General features: G+C 44.4%; 3 protein-coding genes across 4 annotated transcripts; 2 read left to right on the top strand and 1 right to left on the bottom strand.

Moving 5' to 3' along the window:
- Positions 1-1,914: 1,914 nt before the first annotated feature.
- LOC139397123 (AP-1 complex subunit sigma-2-like) lies at positions 1,915-10,558 on the top strand (the record flags this gene model as incomplete). The annotated part of the gene is made up of 3 exons (XM_071143996.1): positions 1,915-2,023; positions 4,247-4,384; positions 8,523-10,558. Coding segments are annotated over 3 exons (295 nt in total), but the record flags the coding sequence as incomplete, so codon positions are not given.
- Positions 10,559-10,687: 129 nt separating this feature from the next.
- Positions 10,688-15,980, bottom strand: LOC139397118 (U2 small nuclear ribonucleoprotein auxiliary factor 35 kDa subunit-related protein 2-like). 2 transcript variants are annotated; one of them, XM_071143986.1, is made up of 11 exons: positions 15,731-15,980; positions 15,424-15,512; positions 15,206-15,272; positions 14,566-14,674; positions 14,322-14,408; positions 13,791-13,829; positions 13,508-13,620; positions 12,988-13,201; positions 12,817-12,872; positions 12,570-12,679; positions 10,688-12,440 (listed from the first exon to the last, which is right to left on the bottom strand). In XM_071143986.1, exons 1-11 carry the CDS (start codon positions 15,772-15,774, stop codon positions 10,864-10,866), a joined length of 2,505 nt encoding a protein of 834 aa, XP_071000087.1. In that variant the 5' UTR covers positions 15,775-15,980; the 3' UTR covers positions 10,688-10,863. The 2 variants fall into 2 exon arrangements, with proteins under 2 accessions (XP_071000087.1, XP_071000088.1); XM_071143987.1 differs by lacking the exons at positions 14,322-14,408; positions 14,566-14,674; positions 15,206-15,272; positions 15,424-15,512; positions 15,731-15,980 and adding an exon at positions 14,062-14,134 and having other exon boundaries at positions 13,791-13,889.
- A 63-nt stretch (positions 15,981-16,043) lies between these two features.
- Positions 16,044-21,496, top strand: LOC139397116 (histone-binding protein RBBP7). The gene is made up of 12 exons (XM_071143984.1): positions 16,044-16,220; positions 16,590-16,734; positions 17,050-17,198; positions 17,412-17,585; positions 17,800-17,915; positions 18,115-18,275; positions 19,008-19,134; positions 19,733-19,810; positions 20,041-20,117; positions 20,267-20,324; positions 20,591-20,701; positions 20,876-21,496. Exons 1-12 carry the CDS (start codon positions 16,205-16,207, stop codon positions 20,942-20,944), a joined length of 1,281 nt encoding a protein of 426 aa, XP_071000085.1. The 5' UTR covers positions 16,044-16,204; the 3' UTR covers positions 20,945-21,496.
- The last annotated feature ends 609 nt before the right edge of the window (positions 21,497-22,105 follow it).

Here is a 22,105-nt window from a genome sequence, read left to right as displayed (position 1 = left end):
TACTCTGTATTTCTGTTGTTTATCCCTGTGTTATCCTGTCCTCCAGATACACCAGTCTGTATTTCTGTTGTTTATCCCTGTGTTATCCTGTCCTCCAGTCTGTATTTCTGTTGTTTATCCCTGTGTTATCCTGTCCTCCAGTCTGTATTTCTGTTTATCCCTGTGTTATCCTGTCCTCCAGATACACCAGTCTGTATTTCTGTTGTTTATCCCTGTGTTATCCTGTCCTCCAGATACACCAGTCTGTATTTCTGTTGTGTTAGATACACCAGTGTATTTCTGTTATCCTGTCTTCCAGTCTGTATTTCTGTTGTTTATCCCTGTGTTATCCTGTCCTCCAGATACACCAGTCTGTATTTCTGTTGTTTATCCCTGTGTTATCCTGTCTTCCAGATACACCAGTCTGTATTTCTGTTGTTTATCCCTGTGTTATCCTGTCCTCCAGATACACCAGTCTGTATTTCTGTTGTTTATCCCTGTGTTATCCTGTCTTCCAGATACACCAGTCTGTATTTCTGTTGTTTATCCCTGTGTTATCCTGTCCTCCAGTCTGTATTTCTGTTGTTTATCCCTGTGTTATCCTGTCCTCCAGATACACCAGTCTGTATTTCTGTTGTTTATCCCTGTGTTATCCTGTCCTCCAGATACTCCAGTCTGTATTTCTGTTGTTTATCCCTGTGTTATCCTGTCCTCCAGTCTGTATTCCTGTTGTTTATCCCTGTGTTATCCTGTCTTCCAGATACACCAGTCTGTATTTCTGTTGTTTATCCCTGTGTTATCCTGTCTTCCAGTCTGTATTTCTGTTGTTTATCCCTGTGTTATCCTGTCCTCCAGATACACCAGTCTGTATTTCTGTTGTTTATCCCTGTGTTATCCTGTCCTCCAGTCTGTATTTCTGTTGTTTATCCCTGTGTTATCCTGTCCTCCAGATACTCCAGTCTGTATTTCTGTTGTTTATCCCTGTGTTATCCTGTCCTCCAGTCTGTATTCCTGTTGTTTATCCCTGTGTTATCCTGTCTTCCAGTCTGTATTTCTGTTGTTTATCCCTGTGTTATCCTGTCCTCCAGATACACCAGTCTGTATTTCTGTTGTTTATCCCTGTGTTATCCTGTCTTCCAGTCTGTATTTCTGTGTTATCCTGTCTTATCCCTCTGTATTTCTGTTGTTTATCCTGTCCTGTCCTCCAGATACACCAGTCTGTATTTCTGTTGTTTATCCCTGTGTTATCCTGTCCTCCAGTCTTTATTCCTGTTGTTTATCCCTGTGCTATCCTGTCTTCCAGTCTGTATTTCTGTTGTTTATCCCTGTGTTATCCTGTCCTCCAGATACGCCAGTCTGTATTTCTGTTGTTTATCCCTGTGTTATCCTGTCTTCCAGTCTGTATTTCTGTTGTTTATCCCTGTGTTATCCTGTCCTCCAGTCTGTATTCCTGTTGTTTATCCCTGTGTTATCCTGTCTTCCAGTCTGTATTTCTGTTGTTTATCCCTGTGTTATCCTGTCCTCCAGTCTGTATTTCTGTTGTTTATCCCTGTGTTATCCTGTCTTCCAGTCTGTATTTCTGTTGTTTATCCCTGTGTTATCCTGTCCTCCAGATACACCAGTCTGTATTTCTGTTGTTTATCCCTGTGTTATCCTGTCTTCCAGTCTGTATTTCTGTTGTTTATCCCTGTGTTATCCTGTCCTCCAGATACACCAGTCTGTATTTCTGTTGTTTATCCCTGTGTTATCCTGTCTTCTGTATTTCTGTTGTTTATCCCTGTGTTATCCTGTCTTCCATCTGTATTTCTGTTGTTTATCCCTGTGTTATCCTGTCCTCCAGATACACCAGTCTGTATTTCTGTTGTTTATCCCTGTGTTTTCCTGTCTTCCAGTCTGTATTTCTGTTGTTTATCCCTGTGTTATCTTGTCTTCTAGATACGCCAGCCTGTATTTCTGCTGTGCGGTGGAAGATCAAGACAATGAGCTCATCACGCTGGAGATCATCCACAGATACGTAGAGCTGCTGGATAAGTACTTTGGCAGTGTGAGTCTTCATATTGCACACTGCTACTGTTCTCTGTGGTCCTGTTGGTGTTCATGACAGTGGCCATATTGTTCTCTCAGTGGTCCTGTTGGTGTTCATGACAGTGGCCATATTGTTCGCTCAGTGGTCCTGTTGGTGATCATGACAGTGGCCATATTGTTCTCTCAGTGGTCCTGTTGGTGATCATGACAGTGGCCATACTGTTCTTAGTGGTCCTGTTGGTGTTCATGACAGTGGCCATATTGTTATCTGTGTTTATGACAGTGGCCATACTGTTCTTAGTGGTCCTGTTGGTGATCATGACAGTTGCCATACTGTTCTCTCAGTGGTCCTGTTGGTGATCATGACAGTGGCCATATTGTTCTCTGTGTTCATGACAGTGGCCATATTGTTCTATGTGTTCATGACAGTGGCCATATTGTTCTATGTGTTCATGACAGTGGCCATATTGTTCTCTGTGTTCATGACAGTGGCCATATTGTTCTCTGTGTTCATGACAGTGGCCATATTGTTCTCTGTGTTCATGACAGTGGCCATACTGTTCTCTCAGTGGTCCTGTTGGTGTTCATGACAGTGGCCATACTGTTCTCTCAGTGGTCCTGATGGTGATCATGACAGTGGCCATACTATTCTCTCAGTGGTCCTGTTGGTGATCATGACAGTGGCCATACTGTTCTCTCAGTGGTCCTGTTGGTGATCATGACAGTGGCCATACTGTTCTCTGTGTTTATGACAGTGGCCATACTGTTCTCTCAGTGGTCCTGTTGGTGTTCATGACAGTGGCCATTATGTTCTCTCAGTGGTCCTGTTGGTGTTTATGACAGTGGCCATTATGTTTTCTCAGTGGCCCTGTTGGTGTTCATGACAGTAGCCATACTGTACTCTCAGTGGTCCTGTTGGTGATCATGACAGTGGCCATACTGTACTCTCAGTGGTCCTGTTGGTGATCATGACAGTGGCCATTATGTTAAAGCACCATTGCTTAACTTCTTGATTCTACTTGAGACGCATATGTCTCAACTAGGCACCTGGAAATGCAAATGCGCTACGCTAAATGCTAAATGTACTCGTTAAAACTCAAACCTTGATCAAAATTCACAAGCAGGGTATTGAATTAAAGCTACACTCGTTGTGAACCTAGCCAACAAGTCAGATTTTTAAAATGCTTTTCGGCGAAAGCATGAGAAGCTATTATCTGATAGCACGCAACACCCCAAAATGCCTGAATGCGATGTGAACAAAGATATAGCTTAGCCGGCGCAACACAAAACGCAGAAATAAAATATAAAACATTCATTACCTTTGACGAGCTTCTTTCTTGGCACTCCTATATGCCCCATAAACATCACTATTGGGTCTTTTTTTCGTTTAAATCGGTCCATATATACCCAAAATAGCTTTCTATGGAAGCTGTGTCATTCAGAAAAAAACATCGTTTTTAAACGCTGCGTCATTTTTTTTAATTAAAAAAGTCGACGATAAACTTTCACAAAACACTTCGAAATCCTTTTGTAATCCAACTTTAGGTATTAGTAAACGTTTATAATCTATCAAAATGATTACAGGGCGATGTATATTCAATAGCTCCTCGTCTGCAAATCAATGGCTGCCATTGTCCACATTTACAGCATACTGGTGGAGACCGGAAGAAACGGAATCCAGATAGTTGGATTTTCCAACAAAAAATTCAATTGAAAATGACGACAATGGCGACATCGTGTGGAATTTGTATGAATTGCATGCAGGGCGATATTACATTTTGTCCCCTTTTAACAACCCATGAAAGTGACTTATGGAAATTATTTTTAGCTTTCAGAGAGCAGTTTTTCTTGCGTTTTTCAATGAAACACACGATCTGTTATAGTCACAGCCGCGATTTAACCAGTTTTAGAAACTTCAGAGTGTTTTCTATCCACACATACTAATCATATGCATATACTATATTCCTGGCATGAGTAGCAGGATGCTGAAAAGTTGCGCGATTTTTAACAGAATGTTCGAAAAAGGAGGGGGTAGAAGTAAGAGGTTTTAACGCCTATCCAAATGATCAGATCTGTAAGACGGGGAAGAAGTATACATGTTGTTATTGGAACAGGGTCTGGTTGTTCCTGTGTCTAATGGAGCTGTTCAAATGGGTTTACCATTTGGAGTAAATATGTTGGACTAGGAAAAATAATCTTCCAATGTGTTCCCTTTTGGTGTCTGTGTCTGTCTCCATGTCAGGTGTGTGAGCTGGACATCATCTTTAACTTTGAGAAGGCCTACTTCATCCTGGATGAGTTCCTGCTAGGAGGAGAGGCTCAGGAGACCTCCAAGAAGAACGTACTGAAGGCTATAGAGCAGGCCGACCTGCTGCAGGAGGTAAGACTCCTCACTGACCCCTAACATCTGACCCCAACACTAACCCTGACCTCCAAGAAGAACGTACTGAAGGCTATAGAGCAGGCCGACCTGCTGCAGGAGGTATGTGGGCTATGTCCTAGATGAGTTGGTGTAATGATGACATCTCTGGGCTATGTCCTAGATGAGTTGGTGTAATGATGACATCTCTGGGCTATATCCTAGATGAGTTGGTGTAATGATGACATCTCTGGGCTATATCCTAGATGAGATGGTGTAATGATGACATCTCTGGGCTATGATGACATCTCTGGGCTATGTCCTAGATGAGTTGGTGTAATGATGACATCTCTGGGCTATGATGACATCTCTGGGCTATGATGACATCTCTGGGCTATATCCTAGATGAGTTGGTGTAATGATGACATCTTTGGGCTATGATGACATCTCTGGGCTATGTCCTAGATGAGTTGGTGTAGTGATGACATCTCTGGGCTATGTTCTAGATGAGTTGGTGTAATGATGACATCTTTGGGCTATGATGACATCTCTGGGCTATGTCCTAGATGAGATGGTGTTATGGCCTTTTTCTCTCTCCATCTCTGATTCCTATATGTCATTCTTGACTTGTTTAGTTTTGTGTTGAAAGTGATTGTCTATAGTACTGCTGTATTTAGGCTAATGTTATTCGTCTGGCAGCCTGTCGGTGGCATTGTTATTCCAGGCACTCCTACCGCCTGCATCCACATGACTGAGCTATGGGAACCTCCCCAGGGTTGGCTGTCTGAGCTCTCACTACCTGCATCCATATGACTGAGCTATGGGAACCTCCCCAGGGTTTGCTGTCTGAGCTCTCACTACCTGCATCCATATGACTGAGCTATGGGAACCTCCCCAGGGTTGGCTGTCTGAGCTCTCACTGCCTGCATCCACATGACTGAGCTATGGGAACCTCCCCAGGGTTGGCTGTCTGAGCTCTCACTACCTGCATCCACAGCTATATGACTGAGCTATGGGAACCTCCCCAGGGTTGGCTGTCTGAGCTCTCACTAGGGTTGGCTGTCTGAGCTCTCACTGCCTGCATCCACAGCTATATGACTGAGCTATGGGAACCTCCCCAGGGTTGGCTGTCTGAGCTCTCACTACCTGCATCCACATGACTGAGCTATGGGAACCTCCCCAGGGTTGGCTGTCTGAGCTCTCACTACCTGCATCCACATGACTGAGCTATGGGAACCTCCCCAGGGTTGGCTGTCTGAGCTCTCACTGCCTGCATCCACAGCTGACTGAGCTATGGGAACCTCCCCAGGGTTGGCTGTCTGAGCTCTCACTACCTGCATCCACAGCTATATGACTGAGCTATGGGAACCTCCCCAGGGTTGGCTGTCTGAGCTCTCACTGCCTGCATCCACAGCTATATGACTGAGCTATGGGAACCTCCCCAGGGTTGGCTGTCTGAGCTCTCACTACCTGCATCCACATGACTGAGCTATGGGAACCTCCCCAGGGTTGGCTGTCTGAGCTCTCACTACCTGCATCCACATGACTGAGCTATGGGAACCTCCCCAGGGTTGGCTGCCTGAGCTCTCACTGCCTCTGTTCATAAAGGGGGCTTCACTCACTATTCAGCTCTCATTCATGACTACCATCAGCATGAAACACTGGAGAATCTGACTGGGGGGAGGGGGACAAAAAAGGGGGGGGTTACTTTTCCAGTCTAATCCACCCTTTTCATCAGAATTGTTCCAACTAAAACTATAGGGCTGCATCATACTTTAGGGGGGGGGGGGGTACTTTTCCAGTCTTTCTATATTTTACGTCTAGCTGAAGAGTCTGTGCTTGAGGAAGGATGATTTGTGTTTTAGGTCTGATAATGTTTACTAGTTTATACAAGGCTTGGCTAACAGCGTCACAGAAACGATGCGAGCTCTTCAATGGGACCCGAAGGCTGTGTGTGGTGATTCTGGATGGTCAGATGGCAACGATGGAGTAGTGGGGGCCTCGTTTCAACTAGTTCAATCTCGTTCTGTCACCAGAGCTCGGTGCTTATTATGGGATGTAATTAGGTTACGATATCCGACTTCTTCGATATAGCGTTGGTGATATGTTAGAGGAAGAACCCACTGAACGATTCAGAATATGAAGAATCATATTTGTCTTGGTAAAATGTATTTTATAACAAAGGAAGTGAAATGGAATCACCAAAGGGCGATACGGACACCCTTTGTGTTTGAGAGACAAGTGCACGTTTTTATTTACGTTTTCAATAAACATTGAAATATAGTTTACATGTTGTCAACAGTCTAATAAAAACAATAATAAGAACGATCTCGCTCTCCCAGAACAAGCTTGGCTAGTGGTAAAACCTGCTTATTCAGACAAAAAGACCAATCTAAGCCGACCACGTCTCTGCTAAACAACCCATCAACCCATCTATTTGTTAGCTTACTAACTGGGCCTGGCGGTCATACACATCATATGAAACAAATGAGGTGGTAAGTGCAGCACCATGGTCACAACACTGAAAGCTTTACCAACCTAGCTATCTGGCCACTGTCGCTAGTGACGTCATTAACTCGCAATGGATCTGTTTTCACGAAGCAGCTGCCTAGAGACCCTTTACCAACCTAGCTATCTGGCCACTGTCGCTAGTGACGTCATTAACTCGCAATGGATCTGTTTTCACGAAGCAGCTGCCTAGAGACCCTTTACCAACCTAGCTATCTGGCCACTGTCGCTAGTGACGTCATTAACTCGCAATGGATCTGTTTTCACGAAGCAGCTGCCTAGAGACCCTTTACCAACCTAGCTATCTGGCCACTGTCGCTAGTGACCTCATTAACTCGCAATGGATCTGTTTTCACGAAGCAGCTGCCTAGAGACCCTTTACCAACCTAGCTATCTGGCCACTGTCGCTAGTGACATCATTAACTCGCAATGGATCTGTTTTCACGAAGCAGCTGCCTAGAGACCCTTTACCAACCTAGCTATCTGGCCACTGTCGCTAGTGACATCATTAACTCGCAATGGATCTGTTTTCACGAAGCAGCTGCCTAGAGACCCTTTACCTACCTAGCTAGCTAGCGAATCATGCTAACCATTTAGCTTATGATGCCAGCTAGCTAAAAGTCTATCTATGGGCTGAATGCGAATATGGAGAGTGAATAAAAAAATATATATATCTTGCTGTGGCCATCTGACTAGTATCAAGAAGGGCATTCTGCAGCGCTAGTGCAGCTAGCTAACATTGACTAGACCGTAAAGCAACACACACGGACATCCCATTGCCAAACAACGCTATTGCCATCTTCTGGTTTGGAGTATTTTAACGAGGCTGAGGACTTCGCTGTGTGACCACTCTGTTCGGAGGTGCTAAGTACTGTGGGCAGGCAAACATGTGACGACAATCCTACCGATGTGTCTGAGCTATTATTGATTAAATACCTTGTTAACAGCGCAATTTTTGAAGCCACAACTCATGTCTGGATTGGACATTCTGTGCCTTTCCTTTACTGCTCGTTTGGAACACAGGAGGCTGGTGGCACCTTAATTGGGGAGGACGGGCTCGTGGTAATGTCTGGAGCGGAATCAGTCGAACGGTATCAAACACATTTTTTTTTATTTAACCTTTATTTAACCAGGCAAGTCAGTTAAGAACAAATTCTTATTTTCAATGACGGCCTAGGAACAGTGGGTTAACTGCCTGTTCAGGGGCAGAACGACAGTCAGCTCGGGGATTTGAACTTGCAACCTTCCGGTTATTAGCCCAACGTTCTAACCACTAGGCTACCCTGCCGCCCCACATGGTTTGATACCCTTCCATTCGCTCCATTGCAGCCATTTATTATGAGCCGTCCTCCCCCCAGCAGCCTCCTCTGATTTACACCAGCTGGTCTTGCAGTCAGTTGTATTCAAACAGTGCTTTTCTCTCTCTCTCCGTGCTTCACCTCCTGCTAGGATGCCAAAGTAAGTGTTACATCTACCTGCTATGCTTTATTTAACCGTGGCGTTGGAGCAGTTACTCAAGTCATTGCATTTAGGCTTCGAACACCTGTTTCTTGTATGCACTCCATAAACCAATCAAACTGGTCCATCTTCAGACTGACTACAGTGTCTTATCCTTCTCAACTATCCTCTTGTCTGTTCCCCCCTCCTTTAGGAAGCTGAAGCCCCACGGAGTGTCCTGGAGGAGATTGGCCTGACATAAACTCCCTCCATCACTGCCCCAACTATCTCCCTCTCTTTACTCTCTCTCTCTTCACGGGGGGGGCCAAACATCTTGTTCTCGCACCTTTTAATGTGCTGTAGTGTTGTCTTGTACTAAAACTCTTATCATGTTGTTAATGATACTTGTGCCAACTGTCTGTTCCTTTTTTGTTGTTGTGCCTCGTCAAACACTCACCTTTTGAAACCCCTGGGGTATATGCAGCCAGTGGCCACAAACTACACCAGTAATAACTGAAATCTCACCCACTTTCCTTAAGTCTGTGTTTCTGTTGTACATGACATGTCCGTGACGGCCACTTTAACTCCAGTCTCGTCTAGAGAATTTAAAACAATTCAAAGTATATCATAAAGAGTAAGAAACCCCATTTTTACTTAAATGGGATGTTCACAAGTGAAAAGAAAGCAAAACGACGTCAGTATTTTTAAAGAAGTGTTACAGTTTAAAAGTATTCATGTTCATTCTTTCATTGTTTTGACCAAAGAACACTGTGTTATAATCATATAGTTTTGAAGATAAATGGTGTTTAGGGGGAAAATATGTGCTCTCTCAGGGTTGGGGTCAATTCTATTTAAATTCCAATCAATTCAGAAAGTAAACCAATTTACACTTTTTACTCATTGAAAATCATTGAAGGAAATGTGCATTGGAATATCAGTGTATTCCTGAATTTAAATGGAATTGACCCAAGCCTTGCTCTGTATAGCCTGAGTCCCGGATCTTTGTGCTGTCTTGCTACCTCCTGTGTCGTTCAGTCGGGAAGACCGCACAAACACACCTGGGACTTCTCCCATTCTGCATGCTTTAAAAGGCAAGGGAAGAGTAACACTGGGGACTCCGCCCACTCTGCATGCTTTAAAAGGCAAGGGAAGAGTAACACCGCCCACTCTGCATGCTTTAAAAGGCAAGGGAAGAGTAACTCCGCCCACTCTGCATGCTTTAAAAGGCAAGGGAAGAGTAACACTGGGGACTCCACCCACTCTGCATGCTTTAAAAGGCAAGGGAAGAGTAACACCGGGGACTCCGCCCACTCTGCATGCTTTAAAAGGCAAGGGAAGAGTAACTCCGCCCACTCTGCATGCTTTAAAAGGCAAGGGAAGAGTAACCCCGCCCACTCTGCATGCTTTAAAAGGCAAGGGAAGAGTAACTCCGCCCACTCTGCATGCTTTAAAAGGCAAGGGAAGAGTAACCCCGCCCACTCTGCATGCTTTAAAAGGCAAGGGAAGAGTAACCCCGCCCACTCTGCATGCTTTAAAAGGCAAGGGAAGAGTAACCCCGCCCACTCTGCATGCTTTAAAAGACAAGGGAAGAGTAACACTAGTGAAAATGAACAAAAAGGGATTCTGTTACTAATCGAACTTCTATTCGTCACACAATGTTTTAACTGTCAATGAAAATGCATTTAGGGCACTTGATTCGTAGCCTGGTTCTGACCTGAATTCTGTTCATGAAGTGATCGTGAAACTGGAATATTCTAGTTGAATCATAACAGGCTACTTGTTATTGAGGAAGGTTGTGACAATTGAAGCACAAATCATGAGGTACTCCCACTATATCACTGCCTGTGCTTAGTGCACACGGACATGACCAGTTAATGAATTGTTTACAAAAATCATTGGTTAAAGAAGCCTAAAACCTGTTGCAATTCCCTGTCTACCGTACAGACTGCTCCTTTACCAATGACCAGAATGGTGTCCTGTTAAGACATTTTAATGTTCTCTTTCAGCTTGTACTGTATTTGCTCTTTAACTGTGGTGAACATCCCAAATGGCACCCTATTCCCTACATAGTGCACTACTTTTGGCCAGAGCCTATGAAGAAGTGCACTATATAGGGAATAGGGCACCATGTCTTGCTCCTGTGTACATTATGAATCATTTCAAAGTATTGCCTTTATTTTACACAGACAACTGTCACTACTTCAGTTCTCTCAAATACTGTAAATCATTAAAACAATAAATGTCTATGGATTAGCAGAATGGTTGTTTTGCCTGGCCTTTTTTTTCCACAGAAAATGTCAAGTGTGTGGAAGAAACAAGGTTCAATTGTAGGTCAAAGAGAAAATGCTCACGAGTTACTTTTGGCAATAAAAATACACATAATGTATAAAAACATTTAATTGTCACATCTTACATTTGGAACAAACGAACATTTGTGAAAGCTAGGTTGAGCAGTGCATTGGTGAAGATTGAAAACAGTCCATGCATAAACAGTGTACGCTTCAAAATGGCCATAGCAGTCATGGTGAAGTCCATACAGAACACATTTAATTCCGCTATGGTTCATCATCGTCAGGGGAATCAGGCAGCGTCTCAGGACCATCCTGTTCACATTCCTCTTCAGGCACACTGGGTAGAGAGGGATACTCCTGCTTGAGGAAGATACTATGGAGGTCTGGGGAGAGTGCGTTTGCCTCAGGAGTACTGTTGTCAGTGGCCCCAGGAGTCTGAGCGATGTCCACATCCCCAGGGCTAGGAGAGGGGACAATAGGTGGACAGGGATCCTCAGGCTCCTCCTTGACCTGGGTCTGTATGTCTGAAGTGACTGCATTGGCATTATCAAGAGACTCAGACAACATGAGACTAAGTATGGCATTTACCCTAGCAGTCTCCTGGGAAGTGTTGTCTACATCCGCAGTCTCCTGGGAAGTGTTGTCTACATCCACAGTCCCCTGGGTAGTGTTGTCTACATCCACAGTCCCCTGGGTAGTGTTGTCTACCTCATGAGGAGTCCGTGTACTGCTGTCTACATCCACAGTCCCCTGGGTAGTGTTGTCTACATCCACAGTCCCCTGGGTAGTGTTGTCTACCTCATGAGGAGTCCGTGTACTGCTGTCTACATCCACAGTCTCCTGGGTAGTGTTGTCTACCTCATGAGGAGTCCGTGTACTGCTGTCTACAAGGTTTGGAGAGGGTTTCTCCTCGTCCCAAGACTCCTTCCCCGACTCTGCAGATGAACTCTGACCCCCAGCCGACTGGCTCTTTTTGTCCCTCTTGGGTTTCCTCCTCTTGCTCTTCTTCTTTTTGCTTTTTTTGGAGTGTTTGTGGCGTGATGGAGCTGTGTCGCTGCTGTCGTTGGCTGGCTGCTTGTCTTTTTGGGATGTTTTCCCAGGGCTCCTGCTCCCCCGTCTCTTCCTCTTAGAGGACTCTCCAGGGCTCCTGCTCCCCTGTCTCTTCCTCTTAGAGGGCTCTCCAGGGCTCCTGCTCCCCTGTCTCTTCCTCTTAGAGGACTCTCCAGGGCTCCTGCTCCCCCGTCTCTTCCTCTTAGAGAACTCTCCAGGGCTCCTGCTCCCCTGTCTCTTCCTCTTAGAGGACTCTCCAGGGCTCCTGCTCCCCTGTCTCTTCCTCTTAGAGAACTCTCCAGGGCTGGCTGATCTGGATCTCCCCCTACTAGCCTCTGTGGGTGAACCCCTCCACCCCTCTCTCTTGCTCCCATCTCGGTCTCTGCTCCCATCCCGCCGGTCTCTGTCCCTGCTCCTGCCTCTGTCCCTCCTATCTCTGCTCCTGTCTCTCCTTTCTCTGTCCCTACTCCTCGACCTGAGTCTTGTGCTGGTACGACTGGTCCAAGACCTGTCACTCTGAAGACTCTCTCTCCTTTGGGCTATTCTGCTCTCCCTGCTCCTACTCCTCCTGCTCCTCTCCCCCCGTCGGCTCTGTGACCTCTCGGTCCACGAGGAGCGGTTACTCCTCTCAGAGAACCGGCCCCCAGCGAAAGACCCGGTACCCCCTCCTCCCCGGTCGGGGGACATGTGCAGGTCCCTGTCCGCCTCCCAGAACTCGTTTCCAGGGTTACGGTACACGTGCAGGAAGTTGCAGTGCTTTCCTTTCGGACACTTCTGTCGGTCGAACAAACCTGTGGAGGATCACGGCAATCAAACAAATACCAGGGTCTTAATGATATACACGACTTATGACTAGCATGATTCTGTACAAATCCGTGTAGGTAGGTGTATTGTGGTTCTTTTGTGTTCCATTCACTCACCACATATAGCAGTCTTCCATCTGGTGACAGGAGAGAACTCACACTGGAGCTGTTTACCAGCGTACCATCTTCCATTGAACATCACGAAGGCCTCTCTGCACTGCTCCTCTCTAAAGACGCAGACAGCAAAGAGAAAAATAGACCGTAAAAGATACACTACTTGATGACTCAAAATTGAGAAACACCATTTTTTTCTACGCCTACAAAACCTATCAGACCATTTTCATGAGCTGCTTCCTTCACTTACGTGTCAAACTGAACATAAACATTTCCTCTCAAATGTGGCTCAAAGTTGCAGCTGACCTGAAGACGGAGACAAAACGAGAGAGGGGTTTCATTCAATGCCCCTCAAGAGTGGATAGGTCTCCTTTCCATTGAATCCCTCCTTCCAGTCCAGCAAGACAAACATCATATTCACCTTAAACTGCACCACCTTGCCAGCAGTCCTGAACTCAGGAAGTACATCCTCGTAGAAATCCACAAACTGCTGTTGTACCTCCTCCTCGCTGTGCTCCAGACAGGCGTCTGTATCGTAGTCGTCCCGTGACCTCTGGTCCATCCCGAAAGTCGCAAACATCCCCCGGATCATCAGAGTAGGGCTGGACGGGGGGTGGACATGCTTACGAGAGCACCTGACCAATCAGGTAAGCAGAAGATTTCATTAGTTGAACGCTAATATAAAGAAAACATGGTATAGAAATGACTGTGCTATGCAGTATTCTGAAAGATGAGCCTCATTTAAGGAAAATTAACAAGAATGCACTTCCCAGGACTCCCTGGAAAATGGTGTTGGACTATCCTAGCTAAAAATAATAATAAAAATAATAATAGTAATAATATTAAAAACAAAAAATTATAAAAATACAAATAAAAAATAAATTATAATTATAAAAATAAAAAACGAAATGTGTTCCTATTTAGAACCATTACCAACCAACCTGTCACCGAAGCGGCAGGCTCCAGTTTTGAGGAAGAAGGGACAGTTAGCCCGGTCTTGCTCCGTACCAAAATCTGGAGCCTCAGGGTTTCTCCAGGGACCCCCATTCTCCAGCTACACTCAAAACAGGAAGTAGAATAGGTTTGTTTCTGTAATAATTGCAAAACTCATCCTTGTGTAACACCTAACTGCTTTACAGAAAAATGTTCCATCAAAGACAGTCAAGACTCCTTTCCAAACATAAACTTGGTATGCAATATGCATTTGGTTTGTGTTTTTCATACCTGACTCTCAGCCTGGTCCAACATTTTCTGTACAGCTTCCTATAAATGGTGCAAACATAGGATGGGCTGGTGAAAACCTGCAGTGGCATATCTGGATATCTGTTACTGAAAGTCAAGAATCTCTTACCAGTGGTTGAAAGCGAGCCACAAAATATGCCTTTGTACAAAGACACTAGACATAAGAACTGCAAAGGTGTGTGTGTATTTTGTCCCTGAGCAGTATGAGAATAACCAGAAGACACGAGGAAACAAATCCACAGATAAAAGATACATCCTTGTCCCATGGCAGCACAGACCTGTAGGAGTGTCCCTCTTTGTGTGTATCTTAGTTAAGGTCTTTGCGTGTATCACAGTTAAGGAAAAACACGTGGATAAACGTGGATGTCTGAGGCAAAAACACTTCTTTCTCACACAAAAGACACATTACTGTGTAATATTTCTTAAGTTAAAACCATTGTGTGACCAAAATACAAAAGGAAGAGGATATGTAGCTCTTCCATTGTGCGTTTATCCTCCTGGTGCACGTTTCACCTCTCTGTCTCTCTTCTCCTGTTGCTTCTGCTCCTTCTCCTCTTCCTCTCTCCTCTGCTGGGCCTCCCATTCCTGCTTTATCCTCGCCTGCAGACATGGAAAGCGGTTACACACATTATTTCAGTGAATCATGGGAGGGGGGGGGGGGGGGCACCCTATTCCCTTTATAGTGCACTTCTTTTGGCCCGAGGTCTGGTTAAACTTAGGGAATAGGGTGCCATTCTACATTGTGACAGTTCTGTACCTCCTCTTCCTCCTGTCTCTTCCTTGCAGCATCTTCCCTCTCCCACCGGAGTCTGAATTCCTGCTGGGCCAGCCTCTCCCTCTCCAGCCACTCCTGGTCTAGGCGCCGTCTGAATCAAATCAAATGTTATTTGTCACATGCGCCGAATACAACAGGTTACCGTAAAATGCTTACCTACAAGCCCTTAACCAACAATGCAGTACAATAATTGTTTGTTTTTTTAACTATCAAAACATAACACAATATATTTACATAACGAGGCTATACACAGGGGGTACCAGTACCGAGTCAATGTGTAGGGGTGTACAGGTTAATCGAGGTAATTTGTAAAGTGACTATGCATGGATAATAATGGATAATGCATGGATAATAAACAGTGAGTAGCAGCAGTGTAAAAACAGATGGGGGGGGGCATTTGATTGGTTGTTCAGCAGTCTTATGGCTTGGGGGTAGAAGCTGTTAATTAAGGAGCCTTTAGGTCCCAGACTTGGCGCTCCAGTACCGCTTGCCGTGCGGTAGCAGAGAGAACAGTTGATTGGAGTCTGACAATTTTTTGAATACAGGACACATGGAACAATATTACAGACCCTGAAAAAACTGCCATTGCTTATCAACTTAAAACTGTAGAAATATTTGCTACCTTTCTTCCTCAGCCTTCCTTTCCTCTTCATCATCATCTTGTTCTGGTGTAGAATCATCTCCATTTTCTAAGTGTTTAGGGAGACGAATTAGAGCTCGTCAGTGGATGGTTAGACATTCAGAATACATAGTCCCCGTCTGGAATTATGCTGATAAACAACTGGCTAGTAGTAGAGAGAATATCATGTAGGATTTTGAAATATAACCACTGTGACATACCACCAGATTCTCTGATTCGGGCTTTGGCGAGGGCTTGGCGTTTTCGTTTTCTTCTTTCCTTCTTCTTCAAAGATGCCCTGCGTTTTTGACTGTGGGAAAATATAACAAGGCATGGGTTGTCTAAGTTACTATTTATTCAGTGTTTGTCAACACAGTCACTGCGAGCTTGCTAACGTTAGTTATCTACTTGACTACCGTAATTAGATAATTTACAGCACTACGGTGTGATTCTTTGGCACCACCATGCATATCAATTAAGTTTGCATGACATAACAACATCAGATTAACGCCAATTATCTTAACATACCCCAATGAGGGTGCTGACACGGCAGAAGGTATTGATGCTGCCATTTTGCAGAAAACTCATTCAATTCGTCAGGGGTCAAAGTTGAAAATGTCCCTCTTCGTTTGAAATGTTTGTCAAAATCGTTTCAAACGAAAATGACTTGCACCGTATGAATCGTTCCGTTGTACTGTTGCCATAAACTTTTACAATTGTCTTCGAAAATGTTCAGCGAACGCATTAATGTTTAGATTGTTCGATGATAAATCACTTCCTGGTCATGTCTGCGCACGCGCCGTTACTACGTTGTTGTGAGAACGCATGCGCTGTGCTCTCCATCCTCGGATGCGCGCATAAAAGAAAGAGGGATTTTGAGGGGTCAACAAATTCCGCTGTGTTTTGGCCTTTTGTGAATAATATAGAATAGCTACCTAGTTACCTTGCTTTCGGGCAAACCCACGGGTGACCTACAATTTCAGGATCCCCTAAAATCCAAACATGGCGGATAAAGAAGGTAGGGATTTGATGGGCTCGGTTCATTTCATGCATGCTTTGTGTGCGCGGCTGGATGCATAGCCAAATGAAAAGTGCGGTCTGTTAGCTAGCTATGCTAACCAGTACAGGCTGCATACGTTCGGCCTGGGTTTACTATATGTGCTCCATAAGTTGAGAATTTAGATAGCTAACTAATAGTTTATCATGCTAAATAAATGATTAGCTATCTAGCTCACATTGACAGTCCGCCCGCTTGCTTGTGTAACATGCAAATGAGGCACAACTGGCCCGAGGGTACAGGAATGCAGTAAATCCCAACGTTACACTAGCCTTGGTAGTAACTGTCCATTGTAGTCTTATGCAAGTGTTGCCTCTTTCACTGTTCAAGTGTACGACGATGCAGTTGAGGAGCGGGTGATCAATGAAGAATACAAAATCTGGAAGAAGAATACTCCTTTCCTCTATGACCTGGTGATGACCCACGCGCTGGAGTGGCCCAGTCTCACTGTGCAGTGGCTACCTGACGTCAACAGGTACAGTAGCCACTGCTACGTCACCACTTCTGTTCCTCTTGCTGCGCTCAACATAAAACCTGTGTGCTGACCTACCTAATATACTGAACATTGTATTGTTCTCTCTACCAACCTGGCCTTCCTTGTCAGCCATTCTAGTTTAGTCAAGAAAAGCATGTTATTTTGCCATGTGGTTGGTGTCTTCTGACATAGCAGTGCACTACTTTTGACTATAGGTCTCTTGTCAAAAGTAGTGCACTCTAGGGAATAGTGTGCCACTTCAGACACACACACACACACACACAAGGACAGTATTTAATGTGTCTCTCTGTGCAGGCCGGATGGAAAGGACTATGCGGTCCACAGACTGGTACTGGGAACTCACACGTCAGATGAGCAGAATCACCTGGTGATCGCCAGCGTACAGGTCCCCAACGATGACGCCCAGTTTGATGCTTCTCACTACGACAGTGAAAAAGGAGCAGGTATGTTCATTGTAGGATGGTCTCTTCTCTCTACATTTGATTAAGCCTAGTCCCGGATTTAAAAATCATTTTAATAGACATTTTCCATTAGGTGTTTTTTTTTGTGTCTGGGAATCTGGCCTTCTATGCATATTATAAGTCAAGATGTTATCGGCACAGTGAACATTTTATCTCTCGAGAAAATATGCTGAATATGCAGTATTTCTTCCTCAGAATTTGGAGGTTTTGGATCAGTGAGTGGAAAGATAGAGATTGAGATCAAGATAAACCATGAAGGTGAAGTGAACCGGGCCAGGTACATGCCTCAGAACCCCTGCATCATTGCTACCAAGACCCCCACCTCAGACGTACTGGTCTTTGACTACACCAAGCACCCTTCCAAACCAGGTAAGACAATACACATCTGGTAAATGGATCACTGCTCTTTAAAACAAATCAAAATGCTATTGAATGTGATTCAAATGTTTGAGTCTGCACTTTTGGAACGATTCCATCCGACCAGGAAAAAATGCATCCGGTTCCTGAAAGTAGTAACTTGATATGTATTTGACCCTTTTCTGGTCTTAACATTTTTCGACCATCTTGTCTCTCCCTCTCATAGATCCCAGTGGTGAGTGCAGCCCAGACCTGCGCCTGCGGGGCCACCAGAAGGAGGGCTACGGCCTGTCCTGGAACCCCAACCTCAGTGGCAACCTGCTCAGTGCTTCTGATGACCACGTAAGTGGTCTCTACACTCCGTCAGCACACCACTTTCCCCTGTGCGTTTTAAATAATTTCAAGCTAGATTGTGGCTTTCACTGAAAATGAAAGCGTTTTTGCATTGTTATTAAGCAAACTCATTAGATCTAGACAAATGCTATATGAACTACTATATATTGTGTTTATTAAGAAGTGCACTGACGTGTTTAATCTCCAGACGATCTGCCTGTGGGACATCGGTGCTGGTCCTAAGGAGGGGAAGATAGTGGATGCTAAGACCATCTTCACCGGTCACACTGCAGTGGTGGAGGACGTGTCCTGGCACCTGCTCCACGAATCACTGTTTGGCTCTGTGGCCGACGACCAGAAACTGATGATGTGAGTGAGCCTTCTCTGTTTTTATTATTTTTCTACTCTCAATGTATTTTCACACAATTTTGATACTTTTCAAGTTGTAACTAATCATGACATCCAGTGTGTGTTTTATGTACAGTGTGTAGCCTTAAACTTTCCACACAGGAAGATCTCTCAAAGGAAAAGTGATTTGAAAACTGGATAGAAGGATCTGATTCTCTTAACTAACTGTCTATCCCTTAATTCAGTTTTTATTTATAAGGAACGCAGAATGGCTTTAAACTTACTCTTGGAAGTTGCAATACTAGAAGATGCTGTTTTGAAATGGGGCAGTCCATCATCACTATACTATGTCCATCATCACTATTCCAGTCATTGAATACCGTAGCTATTTATAACTTGTCAGAAATGTCCAGATCAACTAGCCCATGTCAGCTAATGTTAAGTTTTTTTTAGCCCATAGATTTTGTTGTAATTTGTCAGTCATTTCACATGAATATACATTAAATATGGCAAAGTGTATAGAATTGCAAAACAATTAGCTTTAAAACAGCAAAATGTTAATTGCACCCCATGACAAAATAAACTTTAAACTTGAAATTCTCTCCATCAAGAGGGGTATGAACAGTTGGTGTCATGAACAGTCCTTGTGCCAATAGATGTGGCGCGGGATGTTCCCCTATGCTGGAAGGGGGGGGCCCAAGTGGGGAAAAGTTTGGGAACCCCTGTCATTAACCTTTGACATCTCTGTCTCAGCTGGGACACACGGTCCAACAACACATCCAAGCCCAGCCATGCAGTGGACGCCCACACTGCAGAGGTCAACTGTCTGTCCTTCAACCCCTACAGCGAGTTCATCCTGGCCACCGGCTCTGCAGACAAGGTCTGTACCCATTTTCTTTTCCTTGATAAACACAATCAGTCCGTCCGTCTCACCTCAAGTGCTTGAGTGTCGTAGCCTAGTGGTTAGAGCGTCGGACTAGTAACCGCAAGTTCAAACCCCCGAGCTGACAAGGTACAAATCTGTCGTTCTGCCCCTGAACAGGCAGTTAACCCACTGTTCCTAGGCCGTCATTGAAAATAATAATTTGTTCTTAACTGACTTGCCTGGTTAAATAAAGGTTGTTGCACAATGGTGTGGTCAAAGTGGTCAGGTCACAAATCACATGACCAGGAAGTGTATTTCCTACTGGTCAGGTCACAAATCACATGACCAGGAAGTGTATTTCCTACTGGTCAGGTCACAAATCACATGACCAGGAAGTGTATTTCCTACTGGTCAGGTCACAAATCACATGACCAGGAAGTGTATTTCCTACTGGTCAGGTCACAAATCACATGACCAGGAAGTGTATTTCCTACTGGTCAGGTCACAAATCACATGACCAGGAAGTGTCTTTCCTACTGGATAGTAGTCCCAAGAATATGTTCTAATATATTCACCGTTACTAAATGTTTTCTTTCTCTTTTTGGTGTAACAGACTGTTGCTCTCTGGGATCTGCGTAACCTCAAACTGAAGCTCCACTCGTTTGAATCGCACAAGGATGAAATCTTCCAGGTAATACTCCATAAATAGTGAACATCTCAATCCCTCTGAACCAATAGGATTGAGAGTCTGGATAAGTTACCAGGCTCTGTTGGCGTCCCGTTCAACTTTCTATTTTTATTTAACCCAGGGTAGTCGCATTGATTTTCCCATCTCTTTTTCCAAGTGTTGGTGTCCCTCGTAGACGTTGTGCTGAGCTGGAGTTTATTGCACTGACAGTGCTTTACTGACTTCTTTGGCAGGTGCAATGGTCCCCTCACAACGAAACCATTCTGGCTTCCAGCGGAACAGATAGAAGGCTGAACGTATGGGATCTCAGGTAAAGACTGACCACAGGGCATGTTGGCTGGACTAGACTTTATGGTTCGTTTGCTCGGCTGAGTTGCCCTTGGGGGAGAGGGGTGTGTTTCATCAACACTAGTCTGATAGGATGATGTTGAAATGGTTTTTTGTCTCGTCGGTCCCCAGTAAAATCGGAGAGGAACAGTCTGCTGAAGATGCAGAGGACGGACCTCCAGAACTCCTGGTGAGTGATAGACCCATCATCCACAATTATGACCTTAGTAGGGTTGTAGAAATGTCAACTTTCCCAAAAATTCCCTGGATTTCCAGCCTGTTCTTTCAGAATTCCGTGAAAACCATGACATTTCTGGGAAAGTTGACAGTTTTGCAACCCTACCCCTGAGCTTTTACATAACCAGCGATAGGAGAGTAGCCAATGGGACAGGTGGCCTATAGGGAGGTTATATTTTGGCATATTACTCATCCTGTGGACTTGTTTTATCTCGTCAGTTCATCCATGGAGGACACACAGCAAAGATTTCTGATTTCACATGGAACCCCAACGAGCCATGGGTCATCTGCTCCGTCTCCGAGGATAACATCATGCAGGTTTGGCAAATGGTGAGTACACTGTTGTCGAAAGAAAGTACCATGTTTGCTTCCGCACTTTCACGAAACTTAACCCTGGTTTAACTTGTCTACATTTTGTTTTTTAAAGGTAATTCAAGAAGTCTGCTCCTATTAAATCAGAGTAATTGTAAATCCTTTAACTGATGTAACGATTTCCTTCTCTAGGCTGAGAACATCTATAATGATGAGGAGCCTGACACCCCTGCTTCAGAGCTGGAGGGTCAAGGGTCGTAACCGCCTACTCCACCCCACCTTACCCCAGCCCAACCCACCAACCACCTCCTGGTGCATCTCTCTCCTCTTGTACAGTATTTCACATTGTAGCCTCCAGCTCTGACAGACATTCTGTTTCCCATATAGAAGCATTCTTCTGGATTTGGTTTGATATATTGATCAAGCAGCCCTTACCAGGTACAAAGGGCTGGTTTCCTGAACACAGATTTAAGCATAGTTCTTAACTTAAAAGCATGTTCAATGGATATTCACAATTGGCTGTGCTTCTTAGTCCAAGACTAGGCACTCTGTCCAGGAAACTGGTCCAAAGTGTATAGAAGTTGTTTATAAAAGGATAATCTCATCTGAGTGAAATGCCACTGAACCATGCAGGTGGACAGTTCAACAAATGCACTTGGTAAAGCAGGGGTTCTTCTCCACCTGTCCAAATAAGGATTTCCTTTGGTATTGTTTCTGCTTTGACTTGAGGCAAGTGACTAAATCATTTTGAACCTTTGGATTTTTTTGTTTTGTGCATAAATTACAATAAAGTACTTTTTGTAACTTTTAAAATTTAAGTGCGTTCATTTGTTTTATTTTAATCACCTAAGAAAATGTAAAACCATTTACTGACTCCAACTGAATTATTCCACTGTGCTGTTTGCTACATATCAGACCGACACCATTTACTGACTCCAACTGAATTATTCCACTGTGCTGTTTGCTACATATCAGACCGACACCATTTACTGACTCCAACTGAATTATTCCACTGTGCTGTTTGCTACATATCAGACCGACACCATTTACTGACTCCAACTGAATTATTCCACTGTGCTGTTTGCTACATATCAGACCGACACCATTTACTGACTCCAACTGAATTATTCCACTGTGCTGTTTGCTACATATCAGACCGACACCATTTACTGACTCCAACTGAATTATTCCACTGTGCTGTTTGCTACATATCAGACCGACACCATTTACTGACTCCAACTGAATTATTCCACTGTGCTGTTTGCTACATATCAGACCGACACCATTTACTGACTCCAACTGAATTATTCCACTGTGCTGTTTGCTACATATCAGACCGACACCATTTACTGACTCCAACTGAATTATTCCACTGTGCTGTTTGCTACATATCAGACCGACACCATTTACTGACTCCAACTG

Source organism: Oncorhynchus clarkii, unplaced genomic scaffold (genome assembly GCF_045791955.1).
Source record: "Oncorhynchus clarkii lewisi isolate Uvic-CL-2024 unplaced genomic scaffold, UVic_Ocla_1.0 unplaced_contig_5539_pilon_pilon, whole genome shotgun sequence".
Taxonomy (NCBI): Eukaryota; Metazoa; Chordata; class Actinopteri; order Salmoniformes; family Salmonidae; genus Oncorhynchus; species Oncorhynchus clarkii.
The sequence above is the reverse complement of the archived record's forward strand: the minus strand, read 5'-3'. Positions and strand labels throughout refer to the sequence as shown.

Coding starts and splice junctions, on each gene's coding strand:
- LOC139397118 (XM_071143986.1), bottom strand. CDS start 15,774: ATGGCAGCATCAATACCTTCTGCCGTGTCAGCACCCTCATTGGG. Junction 14,675..15,205: donor AGGAAGGCTGAGGAAGAAAG/GTAGCAAATATT, acceptor GATTTGATTCAG/ACGGCGCCTAGACCAGGAGT. Junction 12,441..12,569: donor ATGGAAGACTGCTATATGTG/GTGAGTGAATGG, acceptor GATCCTCCACAG/GTTTGTTCGACCGACAGAAG.
- LOC139397116 (XM_071143984.1), top strand. Junction 19,811..20,040: donor ACAAGGATGAAATCTTCCAG/GTAATACTCCAT, acceptor CTTCTTTGGCAG/GTGCAATGGTCCCCTCACAA. Junction 20,325..20,590: donor ACGGACCTCCAGAACTCCTG/GTGAGTGATAGA, acceptor TTATCTCGTCAG/TTCATCCATGGAGGACACAC.